This window comes from Pseudorca crassidens, chromosome 10 (genome assembly GCF_039906515.1).
Source record: "Pseudorca crassidens isolate mPseCra1 chromosome 10, mPseCra1.hap1, whole genome shotgun sequence".
In the NCBI taxonomy this organism is placed as follows: domain Eukaryota; kingdom Metazoa; phylum Chordata; class Mammalia; order Artiodactyla; family Delphinidae; genus Pseudorca; species Pseudorca crassidens.
Genome location: NC_090305.1, coordinates 4,196,327 through 4,216,940, shown reverse-complemented (window position 1 = coordinate 4,216,940; position 20,614 = coordinate 4,196,327). Strand labels below are relative to the sequence as shown.

General features: G+C 42.6%; 1 protein-coding gene across 1 annotated transcript in view; it reads left to right on the top strand.

Annotated features, from left to right (window-relative positions):
• F13A1 (coagulation factor XIII A chain) overlaps nt 1–20,614 on the top strand; it is a 134,938-nt gene that overhangs the window by 23,582 nt on the left and 90,742 nt on the right. Inside the window, exon 5 of the mRNA XM_067751911.1 lies at nt 15,924–16,175. Within this exon, the coding sequence (XP_067608012.1) occupies nt 15,924–16,175 (252 nt within the window). The remainder of the gene's footprint in view (nt 1–15,923; nt 16,176–20,614) is intronic.

Sequence of the window (20,614 nt, the reverse complement as noted above, 5' to 3'; positions counted from 1 at the left end):
GGGGGCTGTGCAGGGTATTGCTACAGTACTCTAACCCTTCAGGGTTCTGGGTAGGGGTGGCAGCCTTGAATTAGCTGGATGTTCAATCAGATCACCTGGGAGAAGACTACGACTCGACAGGGTGGGCACTGAAAGCAACTTGGAACAAATAGGGGAACAAATAGGCCAGAGTCCCATCAGGGTGGCTTGACCAGCATGGAAACCAGGTGTGTGATCATTCTCAGTGTGAGCAGTTTAGACATAGAAGGTAGTCACAATTATAATCTACCTTATGCATATGGGGGAACTGAGGTAGCGTCTGCCAAATATATCAAGAATTTTGCATCACCCACTGAGTGGCTCAGAAACACTTATGCTGGGACTTCCTCTGGGCTTATGGCACCAAACATCTCCACACTGCACCCCATAAAAAAGCCTTTGACAACTCATCCAGGGAACTGGGCTTAGCTAACAGCTAATGGCAAGTGTTTAAGAAATCCACTCTTGCTTAAATTTTAATATCTGGTAAGACATTGTACTTCCTCTCACCTCTATATTTACTCACTATGAAAATAATTCCCTAACATCTCAAATGAATAAATTACCATAGCTGAATTCCATTCATTGCATCAGCTTGGAGAGGGGGATGGGTTCCTGTCTTCAGTTCCCATTCAGTGGACCCTGTATCCTTCCAAGACTTTTTAAGATCCCAGGTCCAGCACCAGGTCAGGAATATTAGGACCAGCCAGTAATCAGGATCTGAATTCCACTGATTCCTCCTTGAGGGAAGAGACCAGGTATGAGGGGATGAGTTAAGGTATAGTCTGGGCAGGACAACTGAAAGGCCTTTAGTAAGGGAGAGGGGATGGAGAAGAGGGATGAGACGTTGCTATGGATTGAATGTTTTGGTCCCCAAATTCACAAGTGTCGGTGTTTGGACGTGGCACCTTTGGGGAATCATTAGGTTTAGACGAGGTCATGAGGGTATGGCCCCATGATGGAATTTGTATACTTTTAAGAGGAGGAAGAGAGACCAGAGCTCTCTCTCTCCCCCCACCACGTGAGAACACAGCAAGAAAACTTGATCTTGGATTCCCCAGCCTCCAGAACTGTGAGAAATGAACGTCTGTTATTTAAACCACCCAGTGAGTGGTATTTTACATAACAGCCCCCGCAGACTAAAACAGACATCATAGAATGAGTATCTTTGGGGCCTGAGATGTCCAGGAGTCCAGCAGCTAAATGAAGTGTGTGCAGCACTTCTCACTATGGTGTGACCTGGGGAGAAACACACGTGCTGGATTTTTTTGGAAAGCAGTCGTCAGCACAATGTTATCAACTCTTCCAATGAAGGTGTCATGCTTTCCATTTGGACTTGCAAGAACTAATGCTATTTCAAGTCCTGTTTCCTTGACTGGGAAAATAAAAAGACAAAATAGCTTTCCCTCTCAGCCCCATAACTGGCTCCCACAGGGACAAGCCACGTTAGAGGTCCAACATCTCAAAGTTAGGTTGACGTATATGTTATTTTCACTGGAAAATTAGTGCACAGGGTAGACAAGAGCCCTTGGTATTCTGAAGCAATTAACTAGACAAAGACAGTGTTTTTCTGACTAACATGATGGAAATGAAGCAGTGGAGACAGCTAGGGTGACATTTTCCATCAAACAACTTTTTTTTATTTGTGCAACATATTTTCCAAGTGATAGAAAATGACACACTGTCTCCATTACTTCCTTTCCATCGTCTCCATCTTTTCTAACTTGCATATTTGGGAAACAAATTGCTTTAAACATGTCAAAGACACTTGAGTGGATTGTTAGCCAGATTTTAAAAATAAAGATGATTCACAAAGACAGTACTTGTGTTTATAACCATCATGATAAAATTTCAAGGAAAAACTCACAGATAATTTAGGGCACAAGTACAAGGTAATCATCTTCAGAAGTTAGAACGCACTCTCCTTTTGCTTTCTGCCTCATTTCCCCTAGATTTGTATGGCACAGTGAACCTGACCTTGTGGGAGCTCAGCCATCCCTGCTTCAATGCTCTACTAAGTAGTGGCCCCCATATTGATTTCTTCAGCCTTGGATCCCGTTTCCATTACTATGCAAGGAGTTGAGCTCCTCCTTGACATTTTCCTCCTCATCAGTTCCATATTCTCTTAGAGCTGATGCTTCTTGAAGGATGAGCCTAGAGAGATAGGATGTTGCTTAGTGTGGGGCAACTCGGAGGCTCCCTTCACCACGTATTCTTGAAGAGTCGATATAGGTGTTCCAAAGAGAAGAAGCTCAAAAAGTACTGCTCATCTTAAGAAACTTAAAGACCTACATCACTGATGGATTTTTTTTAAAAAAAAAGAAAAGAAAAAGGAGAAAACTATGCTCCAATATAAAATAAAAAAAATTTTTAAAGCCAAAAAATAAAAACATTTAAAAAAGGAGAACATGGATATACAAGATAATTGTACAAACAATGGTTACCCATGTTGTTCTGTTGTTTAAAACTTAAAAAAAAATTTTGAAACAAACTCCACTTTACAGAAAATTTACGAGTGGTACAAAGAACTTCTGTTTTTCTTCCTGAACCACTAGAGAGCTGTCAACCCTATGTCCCATCATCACTGAATACTTTAAATACTTCAGTGTGTATTTCCTGTGAGCAAAGACATTCTCCTGTATAACCACCAAAATCAGGAAATTATAATTGATACATTATGATCATCTAATCTTCAGACCCCATTTGAGTGGCACCAGTTGTCCCAATAATATCCTTTATAGCAAGGGGATCCAGTCCAAAATCACATGTTGCATTTTGTTGTCATGTCTCGTCTCTAGTTTTCTTCAATTTGGAACACTTTTGTCGTCTTTCTTTGACTTTCGTTACTTGACACGTTTGCAGATTATAAGGCAGTGATTTTGTACAATATCTCCCAATTTGGGTTTTTCTGTCTGTTGCTTCCTCGTGATTACAATCAGGTTATGTATCTTTGGCAGTAATATCACAGAAGTGATGCTGCGTTCTTCTCGGTGAATCCTACCCGGTTGCACGTAACTTTTTTTAGATCCCCTTAATTAATTTTGATTACTTGATTAAGGCAGAGTTATAGGTCAATGTCTTAATCTGTTCTGGCTGCTAACAAATAACGTAGACTGGGTGCTTATAAATAAACATGTATTTCTCACAGTTCTGGAGGCTGGGAAGTCCAAAATCAAGGTGCTGACAGATTTAGTGTGTGGTGAGGACCTAATTACGGGTCCACAGATGGCTGTCTTCTCACTGTGTACTCACATGGCAGAAACGGTGAGGGATCTCTCTGGAGTCTCCTTTATAGAGACACAATTCCCATTCATGAGGGCTCCACCCCACGGCCTAGACACCTCTCAAAGGCCCCACTGTCAGTTATGTGGAGCTTTTAGTGAACTGTTTAAAGGGCTGTAATACTAGTGTTTCTATAAGCTACTCTGAAGCCTTATTTAGCAAATGTTCTAGTATATGTTTAAGTGAAGCCTTTGCATCTATGACATGAATTTTGGGGGTAATACACATATTCAGTCTATAGGAGTTGGGTTCTCTAGGAAGTAGACTTTGAAATGAGCATACAAGAAGTTGATTACGGAATGCTCTTGGGATTAACCTCTGTGGAAGCAGAATTTGGCAGAAAGAGAAGTTGAGCTTCAAGTAGTACCTGCAAAGGCCACAGCTGACCCCACGAGGAACTATGGAGATGGGACGGCTCTTCAGAGCTCTCTTGTTGTGGGGGCACCTGAACTCGACCTTTGTACACCCATGTTGATCACCCATTGGGTGTGAACTGCTCCTAAATGAGGTACAACCTTGGACGAGGCAGTTTTCTTCAGCTTTGGTAACTCCCAAAGAGGGCTGACCCACCAAGGACCACTTTATGCCATCAATCCCAGCAGCTATGGGTAAATCTGTCCTTCCTGAAGGAGTCTCTGGGCAGCACATCACAGAATCCAACACAGTGGTGTCTGTCGGGATTCTCCGCTGCAAGTTACTCTTTGTTCCCATTGTAATTACTCAGTGCTTTACAAGCAAGTACCTTCAGACTATGAAATTATTCTATTTATCATCAAACTTTTACTGATTGAATGATTGCTATCAATATGAATTCATGATTTCCTCTTTTAATTAAATAGGTTACTTAAATCTGTTACTATCTTTAATTCATTTGATGTTCAAATTGTCATAAATTTTGCCCGTTGGAAACTTTTCCAAGTGGCCTCAGTGATGTGATGTGGCCTCATCTCTGGTGATGTGAACTCATTTAACAGTATTGCACTCACATATTTGCATTCCAAAGACAGAGAAATATTTTATTATAATTACCAATGATTTGTTCTTTTCCCCATTATTGTTGCCATTAAATTATTAACAAGCATTGACTGTCTTAGTGAAAATTTCATCAGAGGTCTGTTTTGCTTGGAAAACATTCAGCTAAACTTTTGATCTTATCTTTGTTAGCTAATGACACGTCTTAAATCTCATAAGACCCGCTAGCCTCGGGCTGCTTACATGATGGATACAACACAAACAAATGGAATTTAACTCCACAGAATTGCCATTTGTTGAGGAGATTCAGTTCCTATAAGAGAGAATTCCTTATGGCATGCTTCCTGAAGCTGATTGAGAAACAGATAGGCACCAAAGCTGCTAGCTGCCATGCATCTGGTCAGTGATCCCTACTTTCAGTCCAAAGTGTGTTTCCCACACACTCCAAACCTTCCTTGGGCTTCCAGGGCCCAGCTTGTGGATGGCAGAATCCCGAGAAATGTGTAAACATCCTTCGTCATTTGAAATTGTTTCATAACAGTTGGAGTGAGGAGGGACGAAAGGCCAGTATGCAATTTGGTTCATAATCATGGACTCCATCAAAGTACAATAAACTAGACTTGTGAAACCAGCATCCTCTCGCCCCAATATCACTAGATCCTAGAGGATATAAACCTCGATGGGCTGTTAGAACAACAGAACCTCATTCAGACTCATGCCAGGGAAGGGCTACAGATTCCCCTAGAAAAAAACTGTGGTGTAGGTAAACTTTGTACTTCAAGTGGCCACATGTTTCACACCACCTCCCTACCTCAATGTCCAGGTCTCTCCCAGCTGTGAAAACCAGCTTTTAGGAAAGGTATGGTAATCAGGTTTCACATCACAGAGTAACACATTTAAGCAAATGTATTTCTCTCCAGGGATAGAAATATTCTAGCCGTATCTCTAGTTTGTCCTCTATTGGAAGGATTTTCATGATCAAAAAAGCAATGTGGGCATATCCTGGGGAGTCAGGAGATCTTCATAGCAATCTCGATTACTCTCCCACAGTCTACGTGGCAACCAGAGTGATTTTTTAGAAGGACTTAAGGTAGATCATATCTGTTTTCTACTGATTTCTTTTCTCAAGAAGAATAAATTCCCAAATCCTGACAACAGCCTACAAGGCCCTGCTGGATCCTCTGGCTCTCTCACCCCATCTCCCACGGCTCTCTCCAGTGTTCTCTCTGCTCCAGGCACATCAGACTCCTGGCGCCTGCCGAGAACACCGTCCTCAGGACCTTTGCACGCACTTTCATGCTCCCCTCTCGGTGTCTGCACAGCTCATTTCCTCCCTGCTCTTCCACCTCTGCTCAATGTCACCTTACCAGAGTGTCCTGCTCTGGCCACTCTCTCCAAATCAGCACCCCACCCTATCACTCTCTGTCCCCTTTAGCTGCTTTGTTTATGTTTTTATAGCATTTATCTTCGTTTGATGTCGTATATATTTATTTGTCTATTGTCTGTTTACCCCCACTAGACGGTATGCTCCATGAACCCGTGTGGACATCGCTATATTTTCAGTACTTAGAACAGTGCCTGGCACTTAAATGGTGCTCAGTAAATGCTGAGTAAATCCCTGCACCACGCCACATCAGCAGCCCCATTTTAATTCATGCTCAGAAATAAAAATAAAATAGGTCTAAGGAGTTTTATTTGCTGTTGTAACCGTTAGACGCCATAAAAATAATAATTTGTTCAGTTCATGACATGTGCTTCACACATTATTATTTCAGTGCTCACCTTTTTAAATGTCTGGTTTACAGATGGAAAATAGACTAAGAGAGGTTGATTACCTTCCCCAGACATGAGTGCTGGACTGAACAAACAGACCTGGAAGTTCAAATCATTGTTCTGCAACTTGATAGCTGTGTAACCCAGAGCTAGTTACTTAAGTTCTCCGAGCCCCAGTTTCCCCAGATACTAAATGGATGTAACTCCTAAAGCCAATATAAAGTATTAGGACAAGGTCTGACACATTGCAGGGTCAGGGCCCAGAGCATAAAGTAGACACTTCTCTAGGTTTTATAAGCAGCAGAAATTTAATCAAAGGAATTGATTACACTGGTGAGAGAACAGCTAAGAAGCCAAACGGGTGGCACAGTGAGGTAACTCAGGAGTTAGTATCAGCAGAAAACTGTGGACCTGGGGCACGTGGAGGAGGGGGAGGTCTTACCAGACCCAGCAGCCACTGCTGAGAGCTGGGAGCCATGGAGGAGACTCAGCCCCCCAAGAAGCAGAGAGAGACGGGGACACACAATGCAGCATCTCCCCATCTGCCTCCAGAGCCCCTCACTGGCCAAACCTACTCAGAGGGCAACCCAGAAGGCAATGCATCCTGGGAAGGGGGCTTCCTGGGAACCCAGAAGAGGGTCTTGGGAGGTGTGGGCCTTGGGTCTGAGAGCGGCCAGGCCGTCGACAGGCTCAGTAAATAAGCACAAACAGTAGTTATTACTCCCCAGTGGACAGCCTGGACCTCAACCCCACCTTCTCCGACTTCTATTTCTCCTGTTCCTTAGGAATTGGATCAACCGTATGAACCAATCTTCAGTGCAATGTCACGTTCTATAACCAACTTCATCTAAATCATAGAGATTTTATGTTGATTATTTTTTCTTAAAGACTAAAAATATTCTGTCTTCTCTCCAGCGTCAACACACACACATGGGGTTAAGGGAATTCCCAGAAAACTAGCTTCCTTGAGTAAATCTGTGTAGCAGTTAATCACACCAGGCCCTGCTTTTGGAGCAGATGCCCACTAGGCTTGCAGCCTGGTGGTGAGTTGCAGGGTTCGAGGAGATGACTGTTTTTCTTGTGTCCAAAATCTACAGTGTCTAGCACCTAGTAGGCACTCAAAAACTCTTTGGCGAAGAATGAAAAAAACCTGGGGTCACCTTTGACTCCACCCTCCTCACTGAGAACGAGCATCTCATCCCTGACCAAGCCTGTACTTCTTCTGCGTCCCGGCACTCATCTTCCCTCCAGAGCCAGCCAGTGTCACTCTAGGGATGACGTCATGCCACAGCCGAGTACTCCGGCAACCCTCGAACCTCCACCCCTGTCCCCTAGCAAACCATTCTCCTTCCTGCAGCCGGAGCGATCTTCCTGAAGAACAAATCTCATCAGGCCAAGTAAAGCTTCTCCTGTCCCCTCTCCCGTCCTTCCTAGGACACAACCTAGATGCCTTGGCACGGTGTCAAAGGTCCCTTTGGTCCTCACCCTGCCCAGATCAGCTGCTTCTCCTACCACAGGCATCTCGTGGTTCCCTCACGATGCGTGCTTTCCTTCTTCCCTCCGCTAGGAAGGCTCCTTCCTGCCTTGTCCACTTTTAAGATTATATCCCAAAGCCACCTTCTCAGAGGGATCCTCTCTCACTTTGTAGCACCTTTAGTTGCTTCCTTCTCTGAGTTTCCACTGCACCAACCAGCTGCGATGACTTGTGTTTCGGCATGCTGGAGGCACGTTCGAAGTGTGGTCCGTTTTGTTGAAGGAGCCGTAAGGTCTTATTTCGCCGAGGAAGAAATTATCTTATCTCCATGTTGTTGACGTGTCCTCTGAATTTTATCCCATGTCCTTTTCTTCCTCTCTGTGCTGTTGGCAACACCCTGGGCCAGGCCCTTGTCTCCTCATGTCCAGATTATTACCGTGGTCGGTCATCGGAGGCATATGCACTTCACAATGCTGACCGTCCTCTGCAGGCATGGCCTTATTATCTTTCCTGAATCATTCAAAGAACCTTGCACAGTGCTGGTTTCATATATATCTCACAGAATTACACCTTACCCCCAAAAATATTTTAAGAGACTTAGGAAGTGTTGAAAGTGACATAAGGTAGACAAGACACCTTAAAGAATATAGCTATCAGACTTCCCTGGTGGTGCAGTGGTTGAGAGTCTGCCTGCCGATGCAGGGGACGCGGGTTCGTGCCCCGGTCCGGGAGGATCTCACATGCCACGGAGCGGCTGGACCCGTGAGCCATGGCCGCTGAGCCTGCGCGTCCGGAGCCTATGCTCCCTAACAGGAGAGGCCACAGCGGTGAGAGGCCCGCGTACTGCAAAAAATAAAAAAGAATATAGCTATCATCAAGCTACCAAATATTTATTGAGCCTACTATGTTCCAAGATGATGCAAGGCACCAGATGTACAAGGTTAAACAAAAGTCAGTCCCTGTCCTCAAGAAGCTTTCCCTTCCTTCTCTGGTTTGCTAGAATAAACATTTCCAGGAAGTCTTCTTCCTTTAGAAAACATCCAAATAAATAAATATAGGTAAGTAAACTTTACATATACATCCCACTGGCAAGATATTAGATAGAAGGCGTAGGTTCCTGAGTTCCAGAATGAAATGATTCGCTTTTGAACGTTTATGTTGCTTTCCTCTTAGTTGTTACCATCTAAGACTTTTGTGCCTTTTTTGATAGTTTCTTTTTTGGTGGTGCTGTTTTGTTTTCTTAGTTGGTAACCTGGTGTTCCTAAAAGTTATCCAGAGACTGAGTCCATCCCGGTCCCTGTGCACTCCCATTCCATTCTAAGACAGTTAAAACAAGGTTTGCCTCCCTTTACAAGGCTGCTGTATTCACACTTCGAGTCCTGCCCCATGCATCATGCTGTCACTGTAATACTTCCAGGGCCCATCTGGAAACAGATTGATTATTTTGAACATGAAAGGTGTGTCTTGGGAAAAACAAATGAACAAATGGAAAAAACAAATGGAACAATGAATTAACATCATGAAATTTACCTTCCCAGCTGGAGACGTGATATATTCATGAGTTCCTTAGAGACAATCCTCTTATAAGAATTCACTATTGCAGAAAGTCTGCAGTTAGGTGGAGTCAGAGCTCAGCTTGAAATGTATTTATATATGAATGAAAAGTACCCCTTGAAGGAAAAAGTTTAGAACCAGAAATTTTTGTCTCTTGTGAAGGGTGCTTGGAATTGACAACTGGTTACCACAGGCTCTCATTCCAGGGCTTCTAAAGTCTGGGTGATGTTCTTAATGGGACTCGGCATCTGCAAAAGTCTCAGTTCAGTCCATTGACATTTATTGGCACCTACAAGGCATTGTGGTATCCTATGGAGCTATAGAGCAATAGAACAATATCTTCAGTTCCATTAATAAGAAAAATAGATATCTAAGTTAATAAGGAGGAAAAGTTTTGTCTGGGGTTTCCTGGTGATTAATTAAGACCCTCATGACCGAAAGTATTATCATTAAGTATAGCGTAGGTGGAACACAGACTATGGCCACTTGAGTTGTGGATGATTGCCCAAGAGATGAGAAGTAGGGGTGTCCTGAGGTTCACGCTTCCACATTTCAGAGCACCAGGGAAAAGTGACTGACAGGCGCACCTTCTTCAATTACAGGAACGACCTCCTCCATCCTATGTCCTCCCAGGTTCCAGGTATAAGCAAGGTGAAGTCAGAATGATTCTATTAGCAAACCCTGTTCAACTAAGCTGACCACACTGTAGGCTAATTAGTGGCCTTCCTGGACTACCTGGGACCCTAATCACCACATAGGACATTATGTTTTTAATGTAAAAACATTCCAAGCCATCCACTTACTAAAACATTAATGTTTTTAATGCAGTACCTTCCTCTGCGCGGTGCTACCTATGCAGGGCTCAGCATGCAGTGGGTTCTCAGGTCTGTAAAATCAATGATTGAGAGCAAGTTTCCCCCAAGATCACGTAGGGCTGAGTCTGAGCTGGAGGTGGATTTCTCTTGCCCACCATGTAAATGACACGAATATGGAGAAGCCGTGCAAAAAGCTCAGGCCCATGGAGCCAAGGTCAGTAAAGAATAAAACTGTAAAGGAATTAAATATTTTCATCCTCTTCCTCCCAGTTACAAGCAGTGGGATGTTAAGGTAGGTGCCTCTCTCTGTATTCACACGTCTATATTATATATAAAGAGAGAGTCAGATAAAAGAAGGCATGGGTGCGTTTGAATACAGGTGTACGGTCCAAGCGAATTTTCCCTTACAAGGAGGATTAGCGTGGCCTGAAAAATGCTTTACAGATGAAAACAAACATTTAAACTAAGAGCATATGTTAATTTCTAGATCACTTGGGAAAATGACACCCATTTTAGTTAAGTGTGAAAGAACGCAATTGGTAACTATATTTTTTCACGGTTAGTAAGTAATCCAATTTCAAAGACTACATTATTGAAAACAAAATGAGAATCCTTTCTGGGATATTATATTTCCTGCTTCTATTCTTCTTGCTCAGAGTTTTTTTAACACGAAAGTTACACAATTTTGGAAAAAAGCAAAACAAACGTCTGTGCAGCCATTATTCCCTTTCAGCAAACGTGCCTGGTGGTCACCTCTGGAAGGCCGAAGTTCACATCCACATTCGGACAAGGGTAGCTGTTGGGCCATCCTGGATGTTGATGGATGGGTGTTCCGGAGTGTAGGCTGATCGAGGGCTCTTAAACGTGCTGCCTCCCGAGGGGAGAGGGCTATTTAGCGAAATGAAATACTACTCTGTCACAACTTCCTCACTCATCGAAATCAGTTCGATCCTGGAAAATTCTTCCCCAGAGCTGTCATTGAAATCATTACATTCAGAATTAAACATGGTGTTACGGAGCAGCTGACAAGACCCTGAAGTACTATTGACACATCAGGTCTCACATTAATAATCAGCTTTTCCATACGGTGTATATGAAAAGGCCTGAGAATCTGGGTTCTTTTTTGGCCCTTTGGAATGTTCCTGATTTGCCTCCATAGGCTGGTCTTGTGCCACACAGCCTGACCGAATGAGTGGTGTCCTTCTCCTTCTCCCTTCTCCCTTTTGTCACTGACATCACCTTAAAAACCTTCCCAACTCATGTCCCTCGCAGCCCAGAGACCCTCTTTGTTCTTTTTTTTTTTTTTTTTTTTTGCAGTACGCGGGCCTCTCACTGCTGTGGCCTCTCCGTTGCGGAGCACAGGCTTCGGACACGCAGGCTCAGCGGCCATGGCTCACGGGCCCAGCCGCTCCGCGGCATGTGGGATCTTCCCGGACCGGGGCACGAACCCGTGTCCCCTGCATCGGCAGGCGGACTCTCAACCACTGCGCCACCAGGGAAGCCCCAGAGACCCTCCTTGGAAGGCCCTGTCTGCCAGGTTTTCTTGCTCACCACCAGTGATTAAGCCCTGGGATTCACACTGCCGCCTCACACATGTCGTATCCACCACCGCGGTCCTAACTGTCCTTCTGCCTCCTATCCCGTCAAATCTTGCAGCTTTAGTCTTCTCTTGGCTTCCTCCTCTTTGTAATCCCTCCAGCATCCTCCCACCGTCCCCACAGAGGCAGCATGATGCAGGGAAAGGAGAACGGGCTTTCTAGCACAGAGGTTTCAGTCCATGCCCTGTGTCTGCCTCTGCCCACTTATACGGATGTCTTGCATGTGATAACCTCACAGAACCCCAGTTTCCCACCTGTAAACATTCCCTCACAGGGACCCGGGGAAATAAACCTCCATTCCTGTTGTGCTTTATTTCCATCTCTCTGTGAACTGCCTTGGCAACGCTAAACAACTTTTACAGTAATAAACTTGAACATTTTAGCAGTGTCTAGTAAAATCAGTAAAAAGTTACAACCCATTTCCTACGTCTTCAATACCCTCTGAGACTGTGAGGGATTTAACTAGGAGGTTTTAAGGAAACTAAATGTTGACCCCATAGCAGTGAAGATGTTTGTTATTAGTTTAGTAACATATTTCTCTTTGAAGAAAAAACTAGGTGATGGTATTTTCTTCTTAGGCTCAAGTCTTAGACACTGAGTGTCTGTAATCAATCACCCCTTAAAGAAATAAAATATAAAACTCTCTAAGGCAGAGGTTGGCCAACTTTTACTGTAAGGGCCAGATAGTGACTCTTGTAGGCATTGCAGACCATATCGCCTCTGTCACAGCTACTCAACTCTGCTATTGTAGCACAGTAATACACAAATGAATGAGTGTGTTCCAATAAAGCTTTATTTACACAAACATGCAACAAGCTACATTTGGCCCATGGACCATAAAGTTTGCCTCCTACGTAAGTCATGAATGGAGATGACAGTGACCATAGTGATTCAGAAAACCAGATTTTTTTAGTGAAGGGCGGGTTTTAGATAATTCTGTGATAATTCTGGAATTATTAAGGTTTTTTGGTTAATACTGAATGCCATCACTTTGGTGGGGGGAGTGGATGGGGGGAGCAGAGGCTGTGCAAGTTTTCTAGATGGAAATATTAGTCAGCTCAGTATATTTGAATCTTGAATAAACTTGCCTTTGTAAGTAGATTTGGGTTCTTTAGGTTGGCTATTAGTGAACCCATCCTGTCTTCCCGCTCCTGGAACAGAGAAAGGACGAATTAGGGGAATCAGAAAGCCTGAGAAAAGGGGGAAATAACAATGACTACCATTTATTAAGCTGTCCTCCCCATCACAAACTATGACCATATTATCCCCATTTTACAGAATACGTGAAGTTTTAGTTGAGAGAGGATGAATACTTTGCCGGGATCACACAGTAAGTGTCAGAGCCAGCGGTATTGCTTTCTCCTTGGCCACGATACTTCCCTCAAGAAAAGTAACCTGCTTTCCCCGGGACACCCACTTTCTTCAGGTTTAGAACCAGAGAAGGCCGTGGGGTGGGGGAAATCACCCCTTCTTCCTTCTAGCTTTCCTTTCCAGTAGCTGTTATGTTTAAAACACAAACAATAAATGTCTCGTGAGTCAACTTATACTGCATGCCAGGCATAAAGCTTTCATTCTATTACAAAAGCTATTTTCTTCCCATTTCCAGGACTGCAAAGAGACAAGGAAATGGAACTTCAGACAATTAAGAAACGTGCCCTAGGTAGCACCAAGAGTTAATTGCAGAGTCAGAATTTCATCACAATTCTCACCAACACCAAAGCATTGTCTGCACACACAACTGCCGTAGAGCTTAGAAGTGAAACTCCCAGGCTCTTAAGCCAGACTGACTGGTTCAAATCTCAACCCACTGGTTACTAGTTGTATCACCCTGGACAAATTGCTTAATGATCTTGTGTGTTAGTTTCCTGATTTGTCAAATTAGGATGTTGATAATGATTTCCCTCTCGCAGTTTGTTATAAGGAGTAAAATAATACATGCGTATCATAAATAGCACGGGCTTGGCTTTTTCCATAGACTATAAGCTCTATGAGCACAGGAGTCTGTTTGGTTTGCTGTTGTGTCTTTAGCACTTAGAATAATGCCCAGCACACAGTAGGCAATATCGTTGCAGGAAGGAAAAAGTTTCAAACAAACTAGCCTTTAGATTAAGCTGTGACTGGGTTCAAAGCCAGCATGAAAAAAACATGGTTTCCTTTTTCTTTACTTTTTTATGTATAACTTGAATTTGATACATAAAATTTAATATGTCTTTGAAATCATAACAGGAAGTGTAATAATGGAAACTAGCAATTGCCTTGGTTATTTCGATACTCCTGACAATAGCGGATGTTAGTACAAAGGTGAAGCGGAGTCTCATAGCACATAGCTTTTGGATACACTCTCCTAATTCTTTGGTGTTCCTAAAGGAACCTGCTTATGTAGTTCATCTTAAAATTCCTTTCATCCTTTTTCTCTAAATCTAATAAGTCTGTCATTATCACACATTTTATCTCCAAAAGTTTACTTTTACCAAACTTGTGTCGTATTTAATACTGTGGATTCTAAATGAGAGTCAGTATTTAGTGGCAACAGCTGCCAGGAGTCACTGTAATAAATGAACTATGGTCCCTTTAGCTGGCGAGATTGCTTTGATGTCTACACTTCAGCACTGATGGGGGCTCCGGAGAGCAACAATGCCTCCAGAGGAAAGGGTAAACTCATGCCCCAGTCTGAATGTGTACAAAAAGGAGCATATATACCGGAGGTATGGGGATGGCGGTGCCTTTGGAACAAACAGTTCTTGCAGGTGGATTTATGTCCGGGCTCCGGGAAGCTGAGCCCCACGTATTCCCAAGAACACCACCTAGACACACTGTCATACCTTGGCAGAAAAACATTTTCAAGGCTTTATTGGATTTATGATAATATTCATTCTGAGTGTTGATAAACTGACACCCCTAACAATAGCAAAGCACTGGGGTTCTAATCTTTCTCCCTGGCTTGCGCTGTATACATTTATTTTCATTAAGAATAAGTATCTCACAGAATTGCACAGTGGCAGCTTATGGAACGACCTCCTTCGAATGCTCTATCTTCAACAATATGCCTACCAAGGAATCCTTTAAAGACCTCAGTCACTGGAGAGGCCAGAAAGAATCATTGTTTTTATTTGTTTTCATGCAGAATTCTCTACATGGTTTATGTTAAGCAATTGAAGTGAATAAGTTTTAAAGCTTCTTCTGCTTACAATCAAAATAATTTAGACGTATTAGTCTGATTTGTAATTTTCTTCAAGTCAAGAAGAACTGAATGTCTAATACATTTGGGAAACGTTTGTAAATGAAAGATTTGCTCCAGTTTAAAATATCTATTTGACTCTTCTGTAAACCAAACTATAAATTGAACTGTAAGCCAAAGAGTTAAAGAATGCTGTGAGGTTTGACTTTCGCAGTGAAGACTTTGATGTTCCAGGAACCCAGTGGTAAACTTTAGTTTTGGGGTCAACCTCATGAAATAAGAATTTGGCCCAAAATGGCAGCAATAAAGAGAAATAAGATTTACCCTGAGATAGCTTATACATAAAGTATGATGAGCCTGGACATACGGTAAAATACCCTGCTGTTTAATTTCCTGTTGAAATAATAGCTAAAAATTTGTTATGCATGAGAAATTATGTGCAAAGCGTCTTACGTGTATTATTTTATTTCATCACTGTGTACTATTTTTTTTAACATCTTTACTGGAGTATAATTGCGTTACAATGGTGTGTTAGTTTCTGCTTTATAACAGTTGTGTAGTATTATTATTCTCATTTATTGATAGAGAAAAAGAGAGGAAAATAGAGATCTGTAAAGGTCAAGTAATTTGCCAGAGGTTCCAAAGGTAAGGAAGTAGCATAGCCAAGATTCAAACCTAGACAATCTGCCTCCGGAGCCTGAATTCTTGCCCATGACATAAGCCTAAATTACTAATGATGTTGGCAATAAATACGTTTCAGTTAAACACGAAAATAGTGACATATGGACAACTTATAAATGTAGCTCTATTATAGGTAGTATAACAAATAGTAAAATTGTATTCAGAATAAACAAAAACATTTGCCTTACACCCCTAAAAAAGCAATTCTACGTTTTTAGACGGCAGAATTTCAGGTACTGATGACTTCACATTACCCTATAAGCTCTGTTTTTGTTTCTGCATCCAAGGTTAGTATTTCCACATCTTATTTGAATTCATTGATCAACCAACAAAAAACTCTGTAAGCACTGTTACTCTTTTTTTAAAATCTAGACAGGACAATTCTGACCTTCAAAGAAGTTACAAAAATTGTCCACCATCAGGCAGCAAGTTGGTGGCCAAAGTGAAATTCCAACCCAAGTTTCAGGATTTCAAGTCTAATGAATTATTTCCCACCTTTCGCTATAAAGGTGACAGAGTGAGAACAAAAATGGCTTGTGAAATCTCCTTAACACTATACTTCTTCTTTCTTCTCATAGGTCGCTACCCTCAGGAGAACAAGGGAACCTACATCCCAGTCTCTGTGGTCTCCGAGCTGCAGAGTGGCAAGTGGGGAGCCAAAGTTATCGCGAGAGAGGACAGGTCTGTCCGGCTGTCCATCCAGTCTTCTCCAGACTGCATTGTGGGGAAGTTCCGCATGTATGTTGCTGTCTGGACCCCCTATGGTGTAATCCGCACCAGCCGAAACCCAGAAACAGACACGTACATTCTCTTCAATCCTTGGTGTGAAGGTAAGGGCCAGGGATTTATTTTCTTATTACAAAAATAGTTCCTATATTTCTAATGCGTCTCTTTTTGGATGATGGCAAAATTATTCTACAAGACGTCCCTTTCCTACATACACTTTCCATGTTTTAAAGATAGAAAAAGATACAAAATTTGTCCTCACTGTATATGAGGACGTAACCTGAAGTTAATGCTGCTATAGATTTATTGCAGGACAATTGAAGATTGCCTAAAGCTGCACCATTAGTTAACTGTGGAGCTATATGTTGATGGTATCACCTCTGTGTATGTTATTGCTCTGTAAACGAAAAGGGTTTCTTTAACTTGACTTTCAAAACTATTAGGATCCAGAAGATGTGGGGTATATATCTATATATCTAGTCTCAGCCATAACAAAGAACAAAATTTTGCCACTTGCAGCAATGTGGATGGACTTGGAAGGCATTATGCTAAGCGAAATGAGACAGAGAAAGACAAACACCGTATGATACCATTTATATGTGGAATCTAAAAAGTGCAAACTAGTGAATATGACAAAATGAAGCAGACTCCCAGAGAACAAACTAATGGTTACCAGTGGGGAGAAGAAAGAGGGAGGGGCGATATAACGGTAGGGAATTAAGAGGTACAAACAATGAGGTATAAAATAAGCGGCAAGGATATATTGTACAACAGGAGGAGCATAGCCAGTATTTTATAATAACTATAAATGGAGTATAACCTTTAAAAATTGTGAATCACTGTATTATATATGTACAGCTGTAACTTATATCGTACAGCAACTATACTTCAATTTTTTAAAAAAAAACTCTTAGGATCCGTAATCTGGCTTCAGAAAAATAGAATAAAGTTGACCCCATCTGTAGTGGAACTAATTTCTCTGTCTCCTTAATTCAAGAAGAGAAAGTCTGAAAGTCTAACAGATTCTACAAATTTGTTTATACGCATAGTGCGTGCACACTTCATAAACCGTAACTCTGGAGATGCAAACATGTAACTTTATTTTAATATAATACAACTTAATCTCTACTGCTATTTTGAGCCTTCCCTTCTGGCTGCTGCAGAAGTTAAATCTGGTTATAGTCAAATAAACTCAGTCAAGTCCAAGGATTTCTCTACCAATCCAATTTAAAAACTCAGTCACACACAGTACTTTTCCCTATCCGCATCTCTGCTCTTCCTTGTCTGCCCCCTGCTTCCATACTTGGCATGAGGCTGATTTTAAGTTCCAGAGGCAGATGCAATGTTGTAGCAAAATTGAGGGAAGAGAGTCCACGTTTAGATCTTAAGAAATAAGGTAATGAAACATATAAAAGCTGATGGGACCAAAGGCTTCTCACATCATCTTATTCCATATGCATTGCTCTCCGATATCTTCCAAAATGGGTCTATATTAGTGCTGACTTTGAACGTGAGAGTTGCACTTAAATCAGGCTTGATCCGAACTTACATATAGATAATAAGTGAACAACAATGTTTTCTACTCTGTATAACATAAACCTGGATCCTACTGACCTTTTCTTTGAACTGTCTATTCCAATAGATGGCACTGAGCTAATCCTATCCTCCCCACTCACCACCTCCATCATCCTATACCCAATAATCCTTATCTATGAGACAAGTGTTCAAAGTTGATGGTGACAGGAGCTGCTAACTGGGCCATGTGCAGTTCAAAGGTACAGGGATCTGTTTATAGTAACCTTGCCAACCAGATACAACTGCAAATGAGTGGATAATGGAGAAGACTGAGGGGAGTGAGGGGGTAGAGACAAACTAAGGTTTTGAAAATGTTTACTTGGAGATAACTGTAGACACTCAACCAGAAATGACTGGAGATATCCTGATATGTAAGATGAGAATCAGAGATGTGAGTTTGGGACTTATCGGCACCTTTGGAGAAAATAAAGATAAAGAAGGAAAGAGGATGTCCTATCAAGCCCTAAAGAACCCTAACATTTAGGGGTATAACAGAGTAGGAATCAGCAAGGGGGGCTGAGATGGTGGAATACGTAGGTGGTGGCCTAATATAAGAAAATTGTATTTTAAAAAGCCATACTTATAAAATAGGTAAACCAAGAATTTGTTACTGATTTTATTTGCATTAGAGAAAGAAAATCATACAACTTCATATAACTATCCAACACCCTAAGGTATTTAAAGAATGCTATGATCTGCCCAAACTTTGGTTTATTAACAGCTTTTCTGGATTACATCATCTGTGTAAGATGGGACACATGTCTACATGCATTTGCACTTATGTGGCCTCTCTTCTAGAGGTGAAAAGGGTTAGTCATGCTGCCTGACCTATTAACTTTACAGGAGGACCATTCAGGAGGTTGATGGTCTAATAACCTTCAACTACCTGATCATTGCCTTGGTGTTCCATTGTAGCCATGGTGAGCAGCTTCCAGGTACCTCTGCTCCGATAGAGTGACATAGATCTAGAGATGACATGGTGCTGCCACTAGATGCTGCATTACAGAAAAGGAGCAGAGGGGCATTGCTGATCAGCGGAAGGTGAGAATAAAACCAGAGAGTTCTAGTAGGCACTTGAATAGGTGAGTCTAGAGCTCAGAGGAGATATAGCTGAGCTAGAGATATTAATATGACCGCCAGCAGGAGCCAGCGGCAAGTTTAAAGGAAGAACAGGATGGATTTAGTATAATCAACAATTCGAGTCTAAACAAAGGACAGGGAGATTGACGAAGAGTAGCCAGTGGGGTAAGAGGGAATCAGAAGAACGTGGTGTCACAGAGTCAGAACACCAACTGATTCAACGAGACAGGCTTTAGCTCTTTGGAATGCTGCTTATTAGTTGAGTAGGATAAGAAAAGAAAGTGGCCATACACTGTGAAAATACAGAAGTCATTGGGAAAATTAGAAAGATTGTTTTACTGGTGTGATGGGGACAGAAACCAGAGAGATGGGCACGGGCTACAATGTAATGGGAGGTGAGAAAGTGGAGGCACAGGTATTATCATCTCCTTCAAGAAGACCTTCTGTGAAACACAGATGGTGATACGAAGGTCAAAGGAGAATTTTTAAAGACAGGACAGAGTGGACATAATTTTCTGGTGCTGGAGACCAACCAGGAGAAAGAGTTTACAGCCCAGAGGGAGGGTGGTGGTTCACAGCCTTCTCTGCCCCCTGGAATCACCTGGGGGCTTGGCCACTGACGCCGCGGTCTCCCCACCCAAACATTCTGCAGCTTGGGATCCAGGGCTTATAAAAAGCTCTGTAGATGATTCTTGAAGACACGGTTGAGAGTCACTGACTTAGAGAAATCCTTGAGTGGGTGGGATCTAGGGAACAGGTGAAAAGCCCTTGATAGGTGGGACTATCCATCCCCCACGGTGACAGGAGCAGAGTAGGATACGGGTGAAGGTGCAGGTTTTCTAGACTCAGTGGAAGGAGGACGAGGTTGTTCCCTCCTGTGATTCTGTGTTTCTCAGTAAAATGTAAAGCACAATCATCTGTTGAGAACAAGAGGCAAGGAGGGAGTATTGGAAGCTTGTTGGAGGAGACATAAGAGTTGCGAGGTGGGAAGCAGGCTTACTACATGAACATGGCAGGTGGGTCTGCCCCGGTCCCCAGAACCCAGAGAAAACTGCCACAACCCCTTAATTCCTTGGCCTGTGAAAGTCCAAACATTTCTGCAAATTTCTTGGGGATATTGTTGTGGCCATCTCTACGTGTAGGAATCCTATATCTCTCAGTGCTGACACCTGTGCTGCCTCAGAAACATCATGAACAGTTACCCAAGACATCTATGAATGTCTAGACATTAATTGCCACTCGGTGTGGGGCGGTGAGAGGAAGAAAGGTTTACAGTTGTCTCTCGGAATCCCTGGGGATTGGTTCGGGGACAGCCACAGATACCCCAGATCCACGGATGCTCAAGTCCTGTATTTGCCTTTCATATTCCTTGTGTGCCACGGATTCAACCAACAGCGATGGTAAACATAGTACACAATCTGCGGTTGGTTGAATCCGCAGATGAGGAACTCGCGGGTACACAGACCCCAACCGTGCTGTGGTTCTCCAACTCAGACCACATCAGGATCACCTGGAGGGCTTGTTAAAACACAGGTTTCTGTACAGCCTTCTCATATTGATGAGGTCTGGGTGGGGCCTGAGAACTTGTATTTCTAACCAGTTTCCAGGGGATGCTCGTGCTGCTGGTCAGGGACCACACTCACAGGACCACTGGTTTACATAATAATCACAAGATAATTATTACAAAACACAGGAGACTGTGTTCACTCTTCTTAAAATTCCACTGGCTCCCCCCTAACCCTAATTCCAGGCTCTCTCCAGCTTTTACTGCCTCCTCTCTCTCCCCTTTTGTTTTTCCTTGTCCTCCAAACTCCGCTCTCTCATCCTCTCTCAGGAGCAAATTCTCTTATTCTCTCACGCAGAACACGTCCGCAAGCCTTTTGATTTC